Source organism: Ruditapes philippinarum, unplaced genomic scaffold (genome assembly GCF_026571515.1).
Source record: "Ruditapes philippinarum isolate M1 unplaced genomic scaffold, ASM2657151v2 ctg2895_1_1_1_1, whole genome shotgun sequence".
Classification (NCBI taxonomy): domain Eukaryota; kingdom Metazoa; phylum Mollusca; class Bivalvia; order Venerida; family Veneridae; genus Ruditapes; species Ruditapes philippinarum.
The window spans coordinates 145,290-165,721 of NW_026861638.1; the positions used below are offsets into that span (position 1 = coordinate 145,290).

At 35.5% G+C, this 20,432-nt stretch overlaps 1 protein-coding gene across 3 annotated transcripts; it reads right to left on the reverse strand.

Moving 5' to 3' along the window:
• Window positions 1-1,782: 1,782 nt before the first annotated feature.
• Window positions 1,783-19,294, reverse strand: LOC132716390 (large ribosomal subunit protein uL14m-like). 3 transcript variants are annotated; one of them, XM_060699656.1, is made up of 3 exons: window positions 9,657-9,832; window positions 9,419-9,519; window positions 1,783-2,344 (listed from the first exon to the last, which is right to left on the reverse strand). In XM_060699656.1, exons 2-3 carry the CDS (start codon window positions 9,478-9,480, stop codon window positions 1,972-1,974), a joined length of 435 nt encoding a protein of 144 aa, XP_060555639.1. In that variant the 5' UTR covers window positions 9,481-9,519; window positions 9,657-9,832; the 3' UTR covers window positions 1,783-1,971. The 3 variants fall into 3 exon arrangements, with proteins under 3 accessions (XP_060555639.1, XP_060555636.1, XP_060555638.1); XM_060699653.1 differs by lacking the exon at window positions 9,657-9,832 and adding an exon at window positions 19,192-19,294 and having other exon boundaries at window positions 1,784-2,344; XM_060699655.1 differs by lacking the exon at window positions 9,657-9,832 and adding an exon at window positions 19,164-19,240 and having other exon boundaries at window positions 1,784-2,344.
• Window positions 19,295-20,432: the final 1,138 nt, after the last annotated feature.

Sequence of the window (20,432 nt, forward strand, 5' to 3'; positions counted from 1 at the left end):
GCCTGCTTACTTTAACAGAAATAAAACAATAATTAGCAAATCAGCCCAACAAGAACATCGGATGTAGTTTTTTGAGAGTCAATGCAGACATATTCTTGTTAAAAATTATGGTCAATGTTCGACTGGACTGTTTCTACTGTACTTTTTATTAAAGGTCAAGTTGACATTGGGCCTTTTGAACGGCTTATAACTCATTAAGGTACATCTATTTAAAATGATGACGATCCCAGGTCAATGTACTTTGCATGAATGGCCAGTTGTAGGCCTTTTAAGCGGAAAACAGGTTGACAGGTACATTAAGGTACATCTATTTTAAAATGTTCAGAGATCCTAGGTCAATGTACTTTGCTTGAACGGCCAGTTGTATTTATTATTATTATTACAGGATTAACAGGTCCCAGTGACCTTGACTGCATCCCAGTGACCTTGACCGCTTGACTTAGAATTGGGCATGTCAGGTAGAATTCATCAAGAAGCATCAACGGAATAACTTCACTAGTACTGAAGTTTATAACCATAAAATAACTAAAAAATTAATCAACGCCAACGCTCACAAATGGACAGTGGCAATAGCTTTGCTTTTCTTTGGAAACTTGTGCTAACAAGAGCCACCGTCTTGCAAAGGCAATGCTGGACTTTTTTACATTTTCTAAAAGAAAAAAAAAACGTAAAAGCAAAAAAAAAAAAACAGTATAAACAAATCTGCATAAAGAAAATTAAAGAAAACAAGAGCCGTGACTGAAATGTGACTAAATGTGCCCCCGAAAGGTTGCTTTGACATAAAATCCGCAATATATACCAAAATACCGATTTTAGACGCCCGACCACCTTTGATGAATATTAGTCCTAAAATTTCATTGAAATTCCATTAGAAGTGTAGGAGAAATAGTCTGAACAAATTTTACTAAAAAAATTCCATCAAGGACCCATAACTGTACGCACAAAAAAAAATCATGGCACTATGCACAACTGAGGTTGGAAAATCACGACACCATGCCAACAATTTTAGAAATGTTCACTGAAATTTCCAAAATGATTTTGGAGATGAAGGATGGACAAAGTTAATTTACTGAAAAATCAAGATACTATGCACAACTAGGCTTGTCCTGTGAAGTTTCACTGAAATCTTCATTTTGGGGGAATAAAAACAAAATTTATGAAAATTCAGTAATTGAGCTTGATGGTCAAGGTCATTTAAAGCTTGGACCAAAAGTCCAGTTTAATTTGTTTGCAGACGGAAAGGACGCCATGACTGTAACAGTACCTCTTTTATTTTCTTCAAAAAAAAAGTTAAGCTAAAAAATCTTGAAATATACATGTACCTAGAAATTATGCTATAAATATAATTTGGTGTTTCAAGTTCCATATTGACAGTAGGAGCAGTAGTCCAGTGGTAGGACGCGCGCTCAGGGATCGAGAGGTCCCGGGATCGAACCCCACTAGGGGCACTGCTAATTTTCCTTGAGCAAGAAATTAACCTGCGATTGCTTCACTTCACCCAGGTGTAAATGGGTACCTGCGAGGGTGGTATAAATCCGTTGCGCCAAAGTGTCGGCTGCACTAAGCGGAGTTAAAAAGACTCCCCAGGGAGATTGATAGATAGATACAGTAGCCCGATGACCAGGTGTAATAGCTGTAAAGTCGGTGAACGTGCGTAAGCATGAAACTTAGACTATAAAATGCAATTACAATAGACACTGGATGCCAGACATATGTCACCTTGACTCCTTGATTCTGATAAAGTAAGAAGAAACAAGTTTTAGGCATTTTACATTTTATTCTCAACAATTTACCTTTAAATGCTTATAAAAAAGGACAGCATTCTTTATATGATCTCCCTATTATAATTTCCATTTGTTAAGACCCTGCCATAAAGATGCCTAACATTTCAGTTTGACTCTCCTATTTATGCTTCATCTTTAAAGATACAAAATGTACTTAAGTCACATTTATATACCAAAAGGTAAAACATCAAACAAATTTTGAGGCCATAGACAATATCTTAGTGAAGTCTCCTTCCTTTCCACGCAGACAAGAAGGTATTGGAGCACGTATCCTTGTCCCTGTTGGGATTCCATTCTCTTCAATTAGAACTATATTGTTTGTGTCAAATCTTGGAACATTTGGTTTCTGTTTTTGTACACAGCCAACAATGTAAGCTTTCTTCATTTCACCCATAATTGTAACTTTTACCATGTCGCCTATCCTTCCTATTGATGTTTTATTATAAACATGAATTATTTTCACTTTTTTGCCTGCCAATACTGCTTTACGTCCCATCATGCTATTGTCAACAACTTTCACTGTAGACAGTTTTTGAAGTTCCTTCAGACAACATGATGTGCTATAATAAACATAAAGTTAATAGTTATATTGACATAATAACTGTATATGAGGGCCATGGTGGCCCAGATCTAATTGTTAATGTTTATAATAACTTTTTTTAAGCATATACTTTACAAATGTTTTAAGTACATACTTTGATTTATTACATATACATCTTTTGAACTAAAACTTGAATTTGCAAGATATTTTGTAAAAAAAAATCAACCCATTATTATTTTTATTGTTGTAGTTTTTAGATAATAAAAATCCCTAAATGTTGCTCTACTTTGTAGCATGTTACACCTACTGAGTAGCAAGAGACAAAAAAATTTCATTGACCAAACTGGTCATAAATCAGTCAACACAAGAGCCCGGTTTGAGCCGGGTGATGCTCCCCGAATAGGTTTTGGACACAGGAAAGTACACCTCTTGTAGTTTCAGAGTTTTGTCCCTGGAAAAAGTTCAGGCAATAATTCCAAAATTAGGCAAGGCAGAGTTACTGTTCTTTGCACTGCACTTCTCATCAATGTGATCTATCAACCTACAAAGTTTCTTGATGATATCTCTTATGATTTCTGAGTTATGTCACGGACAACTTCAAAAAGTAACAAGAACTGTTGGAGGACAGTAACGCTCGACTATTCGAAAATTTGTCACAAGGGTGTTTCATTGAGTATAATAATGCTTACCTATATGAATACATAAAATTGTACGAAAAGGTACAAACCCTTCAAGTTTCAATACAATCACAGAGAACAAGTCTGTGAAGTTTCAATCCATTCCCTTCAGTAGTTATGGAGATACAAGCTTACACACAAAAACTTAACCACGAATTTATGAATCGAAAAAGGGGAATAATTATGCGAAAAAGTACATCAGAGTTATGGCACTTGTGCCAATCATCTTAAATAATCACAGAGACCAAGTGTGTGAAGTTTCAATCCATTCCCTTCAGTAGTTATGGAGATACCAGCTTACACGCAAAAACTTAACCAAGAATTTCTAAGATAAAAAAGTGGCATAATTATGCAAAAAAGCAAATCAGAGTTATGGGACTTGTGCCAATCATCTTAGATAATCACAGAGACCAAGTGTGTGAAGTTTCAATCCATTCCCTTCAGTAGTTATGGAGATACCAGCTTACACGCAAAAACTTAACCAAGAATTTCTAAGTCGAAAAAGGGGCATTTTTATGTAAAAAAGCAAATCAGAGTTATGGGACTTGTGCCAATCATCTTAGATAATCACAGAGAACAAGTGTGTGAAGTTTCAATCCATTCCCTTCAGTAGTTATGGAGATACCTGCTTACATACAAAAACTTAACCAATAATTTCTAAGTCTAAAAAGGGGCATAATTATGTAAAAAAGCAAATCAGAGTTATGGGACTTGAGCCAATCATCTAAGATAATCACAGAGAACAAGTGTGTGAAGTTTCAATCCATTCCCTTCAGTAGTTATGGAGATACCAGCTTACATACAAAAACTTAACCACAAATTTCTAAGTCGAAAAAGGGGCATAATTATGTAAAAAAGCAAATCAGAGTTATGGGACTTGTGCCAATCATCTTAGATAATCACAGAGAACAAGTGTTTGAAGTTTCAATCCATTCCCTTCAGTAGTGATGGAGATACCAGCTTACATACAAAAACTTAACCAAGAATTTCTAAGTCAAAAAAGGGGCATAATTATGAAAAAAAGCAAATCAGAGTTATGGGACTTGTGCCAATCATCTTAGATAATCACAGAGAACAAGTGTGTGAAGTTTCAATCCATTCCCTTCAGTAGTTATGGAGATACCAGCTTACATACAAAAACTTAACCACAGGGACGCCGACGCCGACAAATGGGTGACTGCATTAGCTCGATTATTCTGCGAATAGTCGAGCTAAAAATAAACAAAGGGCAATAACTCCAAAATTAGGCAAGGCAGAGTTATGATTCTTGTGCACTGCACATCTACCCATTAAGATATATCTACCTACAAAGTTTCATGTTGATATCTCTTATAGTTTTACAGCTATGTCCTGGACAAGATTTTTCTAAAAGGGGAGATAATTCAAAAATGAGGCTTAACAGAGTTATGGTTCTTTTGCATTGCACCTCTACTCAATGAGATCTATCTACCTACAATGTTTCATCTTGATATCTCTTATAGTTTTAGAGTTATGTTCCGGACAAAGTTCAAAGTGTTAAAATTAACAAAGGGCAATTACTCCAAAATTAGGACAAAAAGAGTTATTGTTCTTATGCACTGCACATCTACCCATTGAGATCTATTCACCTACAAAGTTTCATGTTGATATCCCTTATAGTTTTAGAGTTATGCCCCGAACAAGATTTTTCTATAAGGGGAGATAATTCTAAAACTGGGCAAAATAGAGTTATGGTTCTTTGACACTGCACTCCCCCTCAATGCCCCCTTACCACTGTATGAAGTTTCAAGAAATTATCTCCAAGGGTTTTCAAGTTATGCTCCGGACAAGACAACGGACGGACAAGGCGCCGACTATATGCTCCCCCGAAATTTTTCGGGGAGCATAAAAAACCACCGTCAGGCAGTGGCAACCCTCAACTTTTCTACTTTTTCATTAAGCAAATAAATAAAAACAAAGTTAAAAAAATATAAGCAAAATTCAATCATTTGACCATCAAGGTCATTTAAAGGTCAAGGGCATATCTAAATTATTCATCATGTTGAATTTTACCAAAATTCAATAATTTCACCTTCATGGTCAAAGTCATTTAAAGGTCAAGGTCAGTTCAACCTTTCATTAAGTCTTGTCCAAAGAATTTTTTTCTCTCCAAGAATAGAGATAATCCATTGAAACAGCACCAAGTTACAGTCATTTATAGCAAAAAAAATCACTGAAAATTCAATAATTTTACTGTCAATGCCATTACTAATTCAAGGTCTATTTGATTTTGATATACATAAAGGTACTGATGTTGTGTCTAAATAATAAAGTTAATCCATTTATAAATAACAAAGTTATAGCCAGTTAAGTAAAATAACCAGAATTTCGATACTTGGACCTTGACAGTCAAGATCAATTAAAGGTCAAATTAAATATTGTTGTTTGGTAGCAAGTCTTCGTATGTCCAATTATAAATAAAATCCGTACATAAATAACAAAACTATTACAATGTAACCAGAATCCAGTAATTTGACCTTATCAGTCTAGGTCATTTAAAGGCCAGGGTCAAGGTCAATTCAAACTTTCATTAAGTCTTGTCCAAAAGATTTTGTCCAAGTATGAAGATAATCTATTGATAAATTACCAAGTTAGAGTCAATTATAGCAAAAATCAGTGAAAATTCAATAATTTAACCTTAAAGGTCAATGAGCTAAGGTTAATTTGAGTTTGATATACATGAATGTCCTGACATACAAGATGTTTTGTTTAACATGACATCAATCCATTCATTAAACACAAAGTTATAGCCAGTTAAAGCAAAAAGAAGAAAATTGTAATAATTTGACCTTCAAGGTCAAGGTCATTTATGAGTGAAGGTTAAGGTCTGTCTGGTTAACTTGAAGGTCTATCCTAAAAGATTGTTGTTGTTCATAACAATCCGTTCTAAAATAACAAAGTGATAGCCACTGATACATGTAGCAACAAGAGCACCGCTAGGCGGAGCATTATATGCCCGAAAGTGCTTTTTTTCTTTACTAAGGATGAAGCATTTGTAAGACATTACATAAATTAAATAAAGTATTACCTCCTTCAAATAGCAATCCTCCTATAAAGTTTGAATATTGTGGGCCAAATGGAACTTCAGTTATGCTCTGGAAACTGTTTTTAGTTTTGAGGTAATAGCTACCTTGAACTTTGACCGTGTGACCCCAAAATCAATAGGGGTGTTCTACCCAATATGGACAATCATCCTATGAAGTTTCAACACTATGGGCCAAATAGAAATTAAGTTATGTTCTGGAAACTTTTTTTCAGTTTTATAGTAATAGTAACCTTGACCTTTGACATTGTGACCCCAAAATCAATAGGGGTGTTCTACCCAATATGGACAATCATCCTCTGAAGTTTGAATATTGTGGGACAAATAGACCTTAAGTTATGCTCTGGAAACTGTTTTCAGTTTTAAAGTAACAGTGACCTTTGACCTTGTGACCCCAAAATCAATAGGGGTATCCTACCCAATATGGACAATCATCCTATTAAGTTTCAACACTGTGAGCCAAATGGATCTTAAGTTACGTTCCGGAAACTGTTTTCAATTTTAAAGTAATAGTGACCTTGACCTTGTGACCCCAAAATCAATAGGGGTCTTCTACCCAATATGGACAATCATCCTATGAAGTTTGAACACTGTGGGCCAAATGGAACTTAAGTTATGCTCTAGAAACTGTTTTCAATTTTAAGGTCATAGTGACCTTGACCTTTGACCTTGTGACCCCAAAATCAATAGGGGTCTTCTACCCAATATGGACAATCATCCTATGAAGTTTGAACACTGTGGGCCAAATGGACATTAAGTTATGCTCCGGAAACTGTTTTCAGTTTTAAGGTCATAGTGACCTTGACCTTTGACCTTGTGACCCCAAAATCAATAGGGGTCTTCTACCCAATATAGACAATCATCCTATGAAGTTTGAACACTGTGGGCCAAATGGAACTTAAGTTATGCTCCGGAAACTGTTTTCAGTTTTAAGGTCATAATGACCTTGACCTTTGACCTTGTGACCCCAAAATCAATAGGGGTCTTCTACCCAATATGGACAATCATCCTATGAAGTTTGAATGTTGTGGGCCAAATGGAACTTAAGTTATGCTCCGGAAACCAAATTGCTAACAGACGGACGGACAGACGGACGGACGGATAGACAGACGGACGGACGGACGGACGGACGCCAGGGGGTATAACATAATATGCCCGAAATTCTTTCGGGCATATAAAAATTAATCAAAATTAACACCTTTGACAGAATAATTATGAATGATGGTCAAATTTAAACTGATATACTTGAAGGTCTTGTCCCAAGGGTTGTTGTGGCCGAGTATGAAGATAAAACACCAAGAACTTAAAAAGTTATGATCAACGTTAAAGTTTTAGGGACTGCAACAATTTGACCTTCAGGGGAAAGGTCATTATTGAGTGAAGGTCATAATCAATTTGGTCTATTCCAAGGTTCAATATTGAAGCAGGTCTTGCCCTAAGGATTGTTGTGTCCTAGTATGAACTTCTATAATGAAGACAATGCACTGTATAACAAAGTTACAGCCAATTAAAACAAAATAATTTGACCATCAGTGTCATTGATGAGTGAAGGTCATAATCAATTTAGTCTTCTTGAAGGCCTTGTTTTGTCTTAGAATAAAAAACAAAGTTAAAGTCAATTATTGGGAAAATCAAGCAACATTTTATAAGGTCAATGATGGGTGAAGGTCAAGTTCAGTCTGGTCAACTTGAAAGTCTTGTCCAAAGGGTTGTTGTGTTCAAGTATGATTGCAATCCATTGAAAAATAATAAAACTATTGCCAATGTTAAAGTTTTCAGACGGCAACAGCATCGGCAATGACAACATGACTGAAGCAATTGTTCTTTATCCTTCGGAAAGTGGAGTTAACTAGAGGATGCTTTTGTAAAAAAGCGCATGTCTCCCCCACTGCACTGTGACCTTGACCTTTGACCTACTGACCCCAAAAACAATAGAGATCATCTGCTCTATAAGACCAATCATCCTATGAAGTTTGAGGGCTGTAGGTCAAAAGGAACTCTAGTTATCATCCGGAAACGAGAAATTGACCAACGGTCACTGTGACCTTGACCTTTGACCTACTGACCCCAAAAACAATAGGGATCATCTGCTCTATAAGACCAATCATCCTATGAAGTTTGAGGGCTGTAGGTCAAAAGGAACTCTAGTTATCATCCGGAAACGAGAAATTGACCAACGGTCACTGTGACCTTGACCTTTGAACTACTGACCCCAAAAACAATAGGGATCATCTGCTCAATAAGACCAATCATCCTATGAAGTTTGAGGTCTGTAGGTCTAAAGGAACTCTAGTTATCATCCGGAAACGAGAAATTGACCAACGGTCAGTGTGACCTTGACCTTTGAACTACTGACCCCAAAAACAATAGGGATCATCAGCTCTATAAGACCAATCATCCTATGAAGTTTGAGGGCTGTAGGTCAAAAGGAACTCTAGTTATCATCCGGAAACGAGAAATTGACCAACGGTCACTGTGACCTTGACCTTTGACCTACTGACCCCAAAAACAATAGGGATCATCAGCTCTATAAGACCAATCATCCTATGAAGTTTGAGGGTTGTAGGTCAAAAGGAACTCTAGTTATCATCCGGAAACGAGAAATTGACCAACGGTCACTGTGACCTTGACCTTTGAACTACTGACCCAAAAACAATAGGGATCATCAGCTCTATAAGACCAATCATCCTATGAAGTTTGAGGGTTGTAGGTCAAAAGGAACTCTAGTTATCATCCGGAAACGAGAAATTGACCAACGGTCACTGTGACCTTGACCTTTGAACTACTGACCCCAAAAACAATAGGGATCATCTGCTCAATAAGACCAATCATCCTATGAAGTTTGAGGTCTGTAGGTCTAAAGGAACTCTAGTTATCATCCGGAAACGAGAAATTGACCAACGGTCAGTGTGACCTTGACCTTTGACCTACTGACCCCAAAAACAATAGGGATCATCAGCTCTATAAGACCAATCATCCTATGAAGTTTGAGGGCTGTAGGTCAAAAGGAACTCTAGTTATCGTCCGGAAACGAAGAATGGACGGACGGACTGACGGACGGACGGACGGACTGACGGACGGACGGACAGGGCAAAAACAATATGTCTCGCCCCGAGGTGGGGGAGACATAATAAATGTACAGTGCTTTCCAAATAAAAACAAATGTATACTTGGGCAGCTTTTTTAAGAATATTACATTTGTTTACCAGTAGGTGTAATCCACAAATAATCACAAAAGATCTCCCCTGTGATACTTTTCAAATTAAGTACATATACCTGGTAAGGTATTTGGTATTGAACTACCTTCTTTTACTGAAAATAACTTTCTTTGAACATAAATGAACACTATACATACCTTATATTTCGAACTTGTAGATTTGTAGACAGTACCCTTGAAATATTTCTACAAAGGTTCATTTTATCTAAGGCTTTCTCAACAACACTTCTTTCACAGCCCTGAAAAAAAAAATACAGTCTAACTTTCCCAAGTGACCATGGCTTTGTGTATTAAGTGATTTTTGCTCAACACAACCAGTGACAGCTAATTAGTCAGCTAATTGCGATCAGTCCTTCTATCAAATCACCACTTTTACCTGTCAAGTCCTTGCATTTTTAAAGAATGCCACCTCCTGCTAACTATCAAAACACAAACCATGTGTGAAAAACTTTAATTTCCAGACTGCTGGCATATGCATATGAAGTAAAGTATATGTGTGATGTGTATTACTCAATAAAATCAATAAAACAAGGCAATGCTCCACAGAAATCATCAACACTTACAAAAGTCATTTTCTATATTTCAGTATGTACATGAAAGGTATGGTATGACAGGAAAGGTATAATTATTTTTCTTAATGTATGTAATATATCAGAGAGGTATAATTGTTATTCATATACATGTATATAAATGGCAGGCCACAATACTAACTTGTACTAGCAGGTGGTAAGCAGAAGCTGAACCAATTTAGGTTTTCCTTATAGAAGTCAAGTGGTCCTTCATCTTTTTGCATTTTTTTACACATTTTTTTTTAACTTCAGATTTAGAAAAAAATAAACTTAAAATTGGTGACAGAGAATTATTATTAACTGAGGAAAAAAACAGACATGTTTAGATATATACTTTCATATTTATAATTAAATCAGAAATTAAGGAGAGCAAGTCAGTAGGGTTTATTTTGTAATAATAATTACCTTTATCTATAGAATAACATTTTTAATACAAGAGGGCCATGATGGCCCTGAGGTCGCTCACCTGTATATAGGCCCCCCGTAGCGGGCCAGTTTAAACCCCCAGGGCTTTTATTTGAACAAACTTGGAAGACACCCATTAGAAGATGTTTCATGATGTTAAGTTTTTACTACACACATATAATGAAAAACAATGACCGCCGCTCCCCTCCTCCCCTCCCCTCCCCCCCCCCCCCCCCCCGGCAGAGCCAATTTTAACCCAAGGGTTTTTATTTGAACAAACTTGGTAGACATCCATATACACGTATAGTTAAAAACAATGACACCCAATGACTGGGGCGGGGCCAGTTTTGACCCCAGGGCTTTTATTTGAATAAACTTTGTAGACACTTACTAGAAGATTTTTCATGCTTAATATCTAAGCTCTAGCTCATACTAGAAGATGTTTCATGCTTAAAATCTAAGCTCTAGCTCATTGGGTTTTTTAAAAGAAGATTTTTTAATTTTTACTACATGTATACACATATAGTTAAAAACAATGACACCCCTGGGGCGGGGCCAGTTTTGATCCCAGGGCTTTTATTTGAATAAGCTTTGTAGACACTTACTAGAACATGTTTCATGCTTAATATCTAAACTCTAGCTATTTGGTTTTTTTTCAAAGAAGATTTTATAGTTTTTGCTATACACATATAAGAAAAATCAATGACCCCAGGGGCGGGGCCAATTTTGACCCAAGGCCTTTCATTTGAACAAACTTTGTAAACACTCACTTGAAGATGTTTCATGCATAATATCTAAACTCTAGCTATTTGAGTTTTTTTTCAAAGTAGATTTTTTAAGTTTTTGCTATACACATATAAGGAAAATCAATGACCCCCGGGGAGGAGCCAATTTTGACCCCAGGGCTTTTATTTGAACAAACTTGGTAGACACCTATTAAAACATGTTTCATGTTAAATATCTTAGCTCTAGCTCTTTGAGTTCTTTAAAAGAAGTTTTTTAAGTTTTTACTATATGTATATAGGGTAAATCAATGACCCCCTTGGGGTGGGGCCAATTTTGACCCCAGGGCTTTTATTTGAACAAACTTGGTAGACACTTACTACAAGAAGTTTCATGCCAAATATCTAAGCTCTAGCTCTTTTGGTTCTTTAAAAGAAGATTTTTAAAGTTTTTACTATAATATTATGCATATAGGGAAAATCAATGACCCCCTGGGGCGAGGCCAAATTTTGACCCAAGGGCTTTTATTTGAACAAACCTGGTAGACACTCACTAGAAGATGTTTCATGCCAAATATCTAAGCTCTAGCTCTTTGGGTTTTTTAAAAGAAGATATTTAAAGTTTTTTCTTTTGGTTGCCATGGCAACCAGAGTTCTGCAAGGAATTAAATTCTTTGAACAATTTTTAAAGGTGTCCACCAAAGGAACATTCCTGTGAAGTTTGGATGAAATTGGCTTAGTGGTTTATGAGGAGAAGTCATTTAAAGTAAAAGTTTACAGACGGATGCCGGCCGGACGCCGGACGAAAAGCGATCACAAAAGCTCACCCTGTCACTTTGTGACAGGTGAGCTAAAAACTATTAACAACTGAATAAAACAGTTATTTTTAGACAATCACATATAATTAAATAATTTTCATTTACACAGTAATTAACATAGATGTTAGTCTTTACAAAAGGTGCTGCAACAAGACCTGTTCGCTTATATCTCTTTAGCAGGTCAGATGTTCTTAAAATGTTAACATATTTAACAAGACTCTGTTGGCAATCTTTGGATTAGACCCCTATGTACCCGGGTGTAAAAAGTCTATGCTTTTCCAGGGTTTTCCATGGAAAATAAGAGACTGGAGTATTCGAACAAAATATTCCTGGCTGAAGCTGAAAAAAATGGGCTGGAAAAACAGGAAACAAGAGGGCCATGATGGCCCTGAGGTCGCTCACCTGTATATAGGCCCCCGAAGCGGGGCCAGTTTAAACCCCAGGGCTTTTATTTGAACAAACTTGGAATTAAGACACCCATTAGAAGATGTTTCATGATGTTAAGTTTTTGCTATACACATATAAGGAAAAACAATGACCTTCTCCCCCCCCCCGGCAGAGTTAATTTTAACCCAAGGGCTTTTATTTGAACAAACTTGGTAGAAACCCATAAGAAGATGTTTCATGCTAAACATCTAAGCTCTAGCTCAATGGGTTTTTTAAAAGAAGATTTTTTAAGTTTTTACTATACACATATAGTTAAAAACAATGACACCCCTGGGGCGGGGCCAGTTTTGACCCAAGGGCTTTTATTTCAACAAACTTTTTAGACACTTATTAGAAGATGTTTCATGCTTAATATCTAACTCTAGCTATTTGGGTTATTTCAAAGAAGATTTTTTAAGTTTTTGCTATACACATATAAGGAAATCAATGACCCCCGGGACGGGACCAATTTTGACCCCAGGGCTTTAATTTGAACAAACTTTGTAGACACTCACTAGAAGATGTTTCATGCTTAATATCTAAACTCTAGCTATTTGGGATTTTTTCAAAGAGGTTTTTTAAGTTTTTGCTATACACATATAAGGAAAATCAATGACCCCCGGGGCAGGGCCAATTTTGACCCCAGGGCTTTTATTTGAACAAACTTATTAGACACCCATTAGAACATGTTTCATGCTAAATATCTTAGCTCTAGCTGTTTGAGTTCTTTTAAAGAAGATTTTTTAAGTTTTTGCTATATGCATATAGGGAAAATCAATGACCCCCCTGGTGCGGGGCCAATTTTGACCCAAGGGCTTTTATTTGAACAAACCTGGTAGACACTCACTAGAAGAAGTTTCATGCCAAATATCTAAGCTCTAGCTCTTTGGGTTTTTTAAAAGAAGATATTTAAAGTTTTTTCTTTTGGTTGCCATGGCAACCAGAGTTCTGCAAGGAATTAAATTCTTTGAACAATTTTTAAAGGTGTCCACCAAAGGAACATTCCTGTGAAGTTTGGATGAAATTGGCTTAGTGGTTTATGAGGAGAAGTCATTTAAAGTAAAAGTTTACAGACGGACGCCGGACGAAAAGCGATCACAAAAGCTCACCCTGTCACTTTGTGACAGGTGAGCTAAAAACTATTAACAACTGAATAAAACAGTTATTTTTAGACAATCACATATAATTAAATAATTTTCATTTACACAGAAATTAACATAGATGTTAGTCTTTACAAAGGGTGCTGCAACAAGACCTGTTCGCTTATATCTCTTTAGCAGGTCAGATGTTTCTTTGGGTTCTTTAAAAGAAGATTTTTTAAGTTTTTACTATATGCATATAGGGAAAATCAATGACCCCCTGGGGCCGGGCCAATTTTGACCCCAGGGCTTTTATTTGAACAAACTTGGTAGACACTCATTTAGAGATGTTTCATGCCAAATATCTAAGCTCTAGCTCTTTGGGTTTTTTAAAAGAAGATATTTAAAGTTTTTTCTTTCGGTCGCCATGGCAACCAGAGTTCTGCATGGAATTAAATTCTTTGAACAATTTTTAAAGGTGACCACCAAAGGAACATTCCTGTGAAGTTTGGATGAAATTGGCTTAGTGGTTTATGAGGAGATGTCATTTGAAGCAAAAGTTTACGGACGGACGGACGCCGGACGAAAAGCGATCACAAAAGCTCACCCTGTCACTTTGTGACACAGGTGAGCTAAAAAAAACACAGAAAATTTTTCATGCAGCATGGAATATTTTCCATGGAAAAGCATGAACTTTATTCCATGCTTTTCCATGTACATGGAGTATTGGAACAAAAGAATGGATTTTTTTCTAGGGTATTCCATGTGTCTGCCAACCATAGAGGCTGGACTTTTCATCATGGTAAATAGTCCATCCTTGATGGTATACCGGTAACATGAAAAAAAATCCAGCCTAATTCCAGCATCCCTGAATGTTCTTAAAATGTAAAATTTTGGGATGGAATTCTAATAATATTTCAGTAGTAAAACTTGTAAATGATACACTTAACAGGCTGGTTAAAATGCTTGATAGGGCTTTTGACATAAAAACTCATATTTCTAGAAAAATAATAAAGATATCTCTTTTAAACTTTGTTTATTGAGCGTAATGTATGACAAGAACGGAAAGAAAAATATTTGGTTATTGTCACTTATGTTAGAATCATTTCCCATTTTTCATATTTCTATAGCACATAAATCCTTAAAAGATTTGTTCCAGATGCAAAGTATAAAAAAACAAGGTTAAATAACTTTGTTATGCTCTAATTCATTGCCCCAACACCTGTCAGCATACATTTCATTCAGTTTTCAGAGAAAACTTAAAAGTACAATGTATGTTCAGACTGAGAATTGTCAAAATATATAAATGCCAGAAACAGAATAATTTTTTAAATCAAAATATATAGAATAAAGGTACTGGCTCAATAATCTTGATCAAAATCAGATGTTTGAAACGTTTCTGTTAAGAATTTTACATTACAACATAATTTTCATGAACTTCAAACATTTTGTTTTCTGTAAAATGAGAAAAAGGGAAATAATTCTAAGAAAAAAAAGGCAACCAAAATCTTTTTATTGTGATTTGTATCATATATAATGCTTATTGCTTAATAAACAAAACAAGTTAGAAAGGAACATATTAATTATTTTTCTAGAAATATGATTTTTATGTGATAAGTTCAATCGGGCACAATGCATGCCTCTATCGTCATGAACTTCACTAAGTTTAAAGAAATTTAACATCCTGAAAATAATTACAGTTAACTAAAATTATTGTTCGAGAGATGATATAACGAGGCTTCTAGTTTTAAATCGTGAGCTCTTGTTGATGTCACTAAGTGACAAATGCCACCGAAAAGGTTTCTTAAGTATGCAGGTATTATGAAAAAAAATCAGAATGAAAGTAACTAATTTATTGCTTAATATTGTTCTTGTGAAATGAAGTGCTATTTATAGCAAACTTAACACGTTGGGACAAGGGTCTTGGATGAGACACATAATCTTGATGTGGTAGACGTTTATGCCAAGTTATTTAAAAATCCTTCAATGCATGACAATGTTACAGTTTGGAAACTAATGTGTACCTTTAAACTCTTCTTATGAGCATAAGTACCTCCAAACTATTAGAGTGACCATGACCTTGGAGGTAGGAACATTGGCTCTTACACACAAGTTGACACAACACACCAACTTGATGTCATAGACATTTGAGCAAAGTTATTTTTAAACTCTTCAATGCATGACAAAGTTATAGTCCACAAACAAATGTGTGTACCTATAATCTCTAATTGTGATAGCGTGAACCTTCAGAATATAAGTGTGACCTTGACCTTTGAAAAGGGACGTGGTTCTTGGACGCGACACAACATTGTCATGTGATAGACATTTGTGCATAGTTATTTCAAAATCCCTCAATGCAGGACAAAGTTACAGTCTGGACATGATTGTTGTGTAAGTGGGGACGGACAGACGGACATGAGCCTTAGCCACGACACATCGTCTTGATGTGGTAGACATTTGTGCCAAGTTATTTTAAAATCCTTCCATGCATGACAAAGTTACAGTCCGGACATGAATGTGTATCTTCAAACTCTTCTTGAGAGAATGAGTACCTTCAAACTATAAGTGTGACCTTGACCTTGAAGGTAGGGACAGGGGCCTTAAATGTGACATGTCGTCTAAATGTGGTTGACATTTATGCATAGTTATTTTTAAAGTTCTTCAATGCATGACAAAGTTACAGTCCAGACACTAATGTGTGTATCTATAACCTCTTATTGTGATAAAGTGAACTTCAAAATGGTAGTGTGACCTTGACCTTTGATGTAGGTACGTGATTTTTGGATGAGACACATCGTCTTGATGTTGTAGACTTTTATGCCAAGTTACTCTAAAATCCTTTAATGCATGACAAAGTTCAGTCCGGACACAAATGTGTGAACCAATTAACTTAATTTAACATTTTAGTATGACCTTGACCTTTGAGGTAGGGACATGATTCTTAGATGTGACACATTGTCTTGATAAGGTAGGCATTTATGCCAAGTTATAGTAAAATCCTTTGATGCATGACAAAGTTACAGCCCCAAACACTTGTTTACCTATTAACTTTAATTGTGATAATGTGAACTTCAAAATGGTAGTGTGACCTTGACCTTTGAGGTAGGGCCGTAATTCTTGGACCCAACACACAGTCTTGATTTGGTTGATATTTATGCCTAGTTATTTTGAAATCCTTCGATGCATGACAAAGTTACAGTCCGGACATGAATGTGTGTTACTATAAACTCTATTTGTGATAATGTGAAACTTCAAAATGTAAGTGAGACCTTGGCATTTGAGGAAGGGACGTGGTCCTTGAACGCAACATATCGTCATTATTTGGTAGACATTCGTGCCAAGCTATCTTAAAATCCCTCAATGTATGACAAAGTTACAGTCCAGACAATTTACTTTACTTTACTAGAGTTGAGGTCGCAAGACGTCATCATCGTCTTCTATAACCCCCCCATGGCTTTGTACCCAGTTCTGATCTGGTATGGTGGTATACTGTGTTGCTCCCATGAATTTGTCCAACCTGTTTTTAAAGCTGTTAAGTGAAGGAGCATTCACAACCACCACAAATGAAGTGGGGACGCACAAACAGACACAAATGAAGTGGGGACGCACAAACAGACAGGCGGACAGACAGACGTTGTAATTTTAATATGCCACCCTTTGGGGTCATAAAAAGGTGTCTTTGACTGTTTGAGGGTGAAAAGTCAAGGGCCGAAACATCCAGGACTCCGGAGGTGAAACGTCCTGATAACGATATACAGTACTGGTCAGGGACCATCAACCGGACACTTTTTGAACAATTTTCTATACAAATTTCATAATTTTAAAGCTAGAGGTACGAAAATTTGACACAGTACAGCTAGGTTCATCTCCTAACTAACAAACTAGTTTGTTTAGTTCTGATTATATTGACACTTATATCCGAGGCCCGTCAAGGAGGGTATCAAAATTACCTAAATTGTACATACTACAGTACCATGTGTCCGGACAGATATGTAATAACATTCATTTCATTCAGATAAAAAAGCTTGTGTGTTCTTTTTTTTATTTTTAACATGACACACAATATTTCAGCAGCAAATGCTTAAGTTTTGGATATTCTATTGTTTACTCTTAAAATAATTTTTGATGTTATATGAGGTCAGGCAATGCTTTCTTGACCCCTAAATTTCAACGCCAACATTCTTGAAATAGACTTTAAAATACTACCATTTATTAAGATTTTATTAAAAAGTCACACATGATTCGTTGTTTTTATTAGCATCACGGACTTTCATTTGTACTTCCGTTTTCGTTTTTGTCTGCTTTATTATGCTAACAACTTCCGTTAAACTCTTCAAAAACAAGGTGAGAAATTAAGACACTTGCAGCATCAAGAAACAACAACACATGATTCAGATAATATTTTATTCATAAGTTTATATCATAAAGATAAAAATCTGGGCGAGCATGCGTCTGGGCGAGCATAGGTCTGGTGAGTCTACGGAGGTTGAAATAAATTTATTTACTTAATTTTAGAAGAAACATGCATTTATTATTGATAAAAAAGTGACTGACAACCACTGAACAAAGAAAATTCTAAATCAAGCATTTTCGGGGCCGTCCGGGTTTGGTGGTTGTCCGGTTTTGGTGGTCCCCAACGCAAACAGGACGTTTCGGCCCCAAACCAAATCTGCCCCAGTAGAAAAATCGGCCCCTGGACGTTTCGGCCCTTTTCCGCGAGACGTTTCGGCCCTACTATATAGTACAGACAATTAATTAAATTAATTAACAACAATTGATTTAATTGAAACAATTATGACCCTTTAATTCTTTAAATAATTATTTATTATCTTTTGATCTCTTGAACCATTTAGATATACGTTAATGTTTTTAAAGGTGTAACAAACAATAAAGGCAGGTTAATCCTTAATTTATAAAACAAACCACTAAAACTTCTTGATTAAGAAAGTTAATTACAATTATTCCTTAGAAAACATTATTTTTTATCTTAATTAAACTATAGACCTACGTATTTTTTTCAAGGTGTAACTAATTACATGTAACTGTTTATAGCTTTATGTAAGTAATATCAGAGAAAACTTCAAAAGATTAAAAAAAAAAATGGTTTGCTATAATCTCCTGATAATATTTTTAATTATTATTGTTATTAGATAATGATAGATGCTAGAAGTTATAAAAGTGATTGAAAGACTGAAACCAAATCATAAATGTACCTGCTATATATTTATTAATTAGTTTAATCAAACAATGTTGACAGTGACAAAAGAATTATAGATATTATGGCTTCTGTTTTCTTTTCATTGTAAAATTACATGACCGGATATTTCGATTTTCACGTGCATGAACAACTAACTTTTCATACCTGATAATTAAATGTGTTAGATTTTTCAATATCAAGGAAATAATTACGAGTAGCTATTTATTATGAGATATACATAAACATTGAAGTTAACATTAAATGCAACAAGTATCTAATCGTTGATGGTTTTGGTAAAGATTTAATCTTTTACGTAAAATATAGAGATCTATAAGACGTATCGTAAATCTTTCAAGGTACTTGGAAATTGGCGTTCCACTTCATGAAAATTGCCACTTATGATTATTATAACTATGAAATTTTAATATACCGGTTTAAAACACAGTACTTATTCTGGGGCCGATTTGGTAAAGGGCCGAAACGTCTGGGGCCGAAACGTCTTGGGTAATTTGGGGCCGATACGTCTTGGGGCCGAAATGTCTCGAAATCGTCCCCAACCAGTATAATGTGGACGGACAGACGGACAAAAAAAACATTTGCAGTCAAAAAACATTTTGACCACCAACTCAAAAAAACATGAGGTAAATAAACACATTAGATCTAGTACCTAAGAATAATGATTCACAGTCGCTTACACTTTATTTTTGGTTGTTGAATGATATTATCAAGGTTACTCAAATGCTTGAATGTGTATCATTATTGATAATAGCCGAGATGTTCCGATTGTCGACATCCTATAAAGGAACGAAAAGACACATGCAATAACCCTTGCATCACTTAGTCATACCAAACACAAAAGAAGAAAATTTTTTTTTTAGTCACATCCAGAGAATTAATGGATTCAAATTTAATAGGTCGCCATTTGGCAATTAAATACTATTTAAGGACATGATAAGTGACATGTCCGGAGTTCGTACTCTCACTCTGGCTGAAATGGCGGATGAATATAAATTTAACAAAGAACCCACATATATACAGTACATGTAATAAAAACTGTGTTATATTTTCTGCAAATGCACAGAGTGGTCCACTGGATATGTCCTACAACACACGTACAGTGATTTTACATGCATATTTTTAGATATGCCACTGTATCACAGAGCTATATTATATTCTGTAAGTTAATTAAAGCATTCGCCAATTGATTAATTTTGTAAATTATTATATATTGTACACATAGTGTATGCTATAATTCTAACCAGAAGACTCTATGCTAAATGAACATTTTCAATTATAGTTTTTTTCGAAATCAGCATATTTTTGCGTAATTCAACTCATTGTTTGAAGAACTGGTGAAAAAAACATCCTAGTTCAAACTTGTTGTCTCACGAACCATATACTGTATATGTGTAAACAATCTTAAACAGGACAAAAGATATCTAAATATAACAGAAAATATATATATTTCACATTTTATAGTATATTAGAGATCGACTTGTTTTGTCACAAACGCTTTGATAAACCCGTCTCTATGTAATTAATAAGAGAAACGGAATCTCTAAAGAACGCATGCCCAATGGCAAAAGTGTTTAGCATTGGGAGTTCTTGTTATCCTATGATAATAAATTCTTTGCTTTTACAATAAAATGTATTGTTTCTTAGCACGGCTTTAATCAAGCCATGCACTTATGTAAAAACCTATTGAACTTTTATTTTCCAGGTTTCTGCTCCAGCACAGCGAAACTGAGAAATATTTGCCATGTCACTTTAAAATTAATGCCTTGTGAATATTAAAGAATGGTTTTATCAACCGACATCGTCCTCTTACTTTCAAAGGCCTTTTATTGCAATGTGCGTTTATGAAATACCAAATATGCTGTCCTAGCATTACATCTTTATTCATATGTTCGGTTTCCTAACATAGTTATATAGCAAA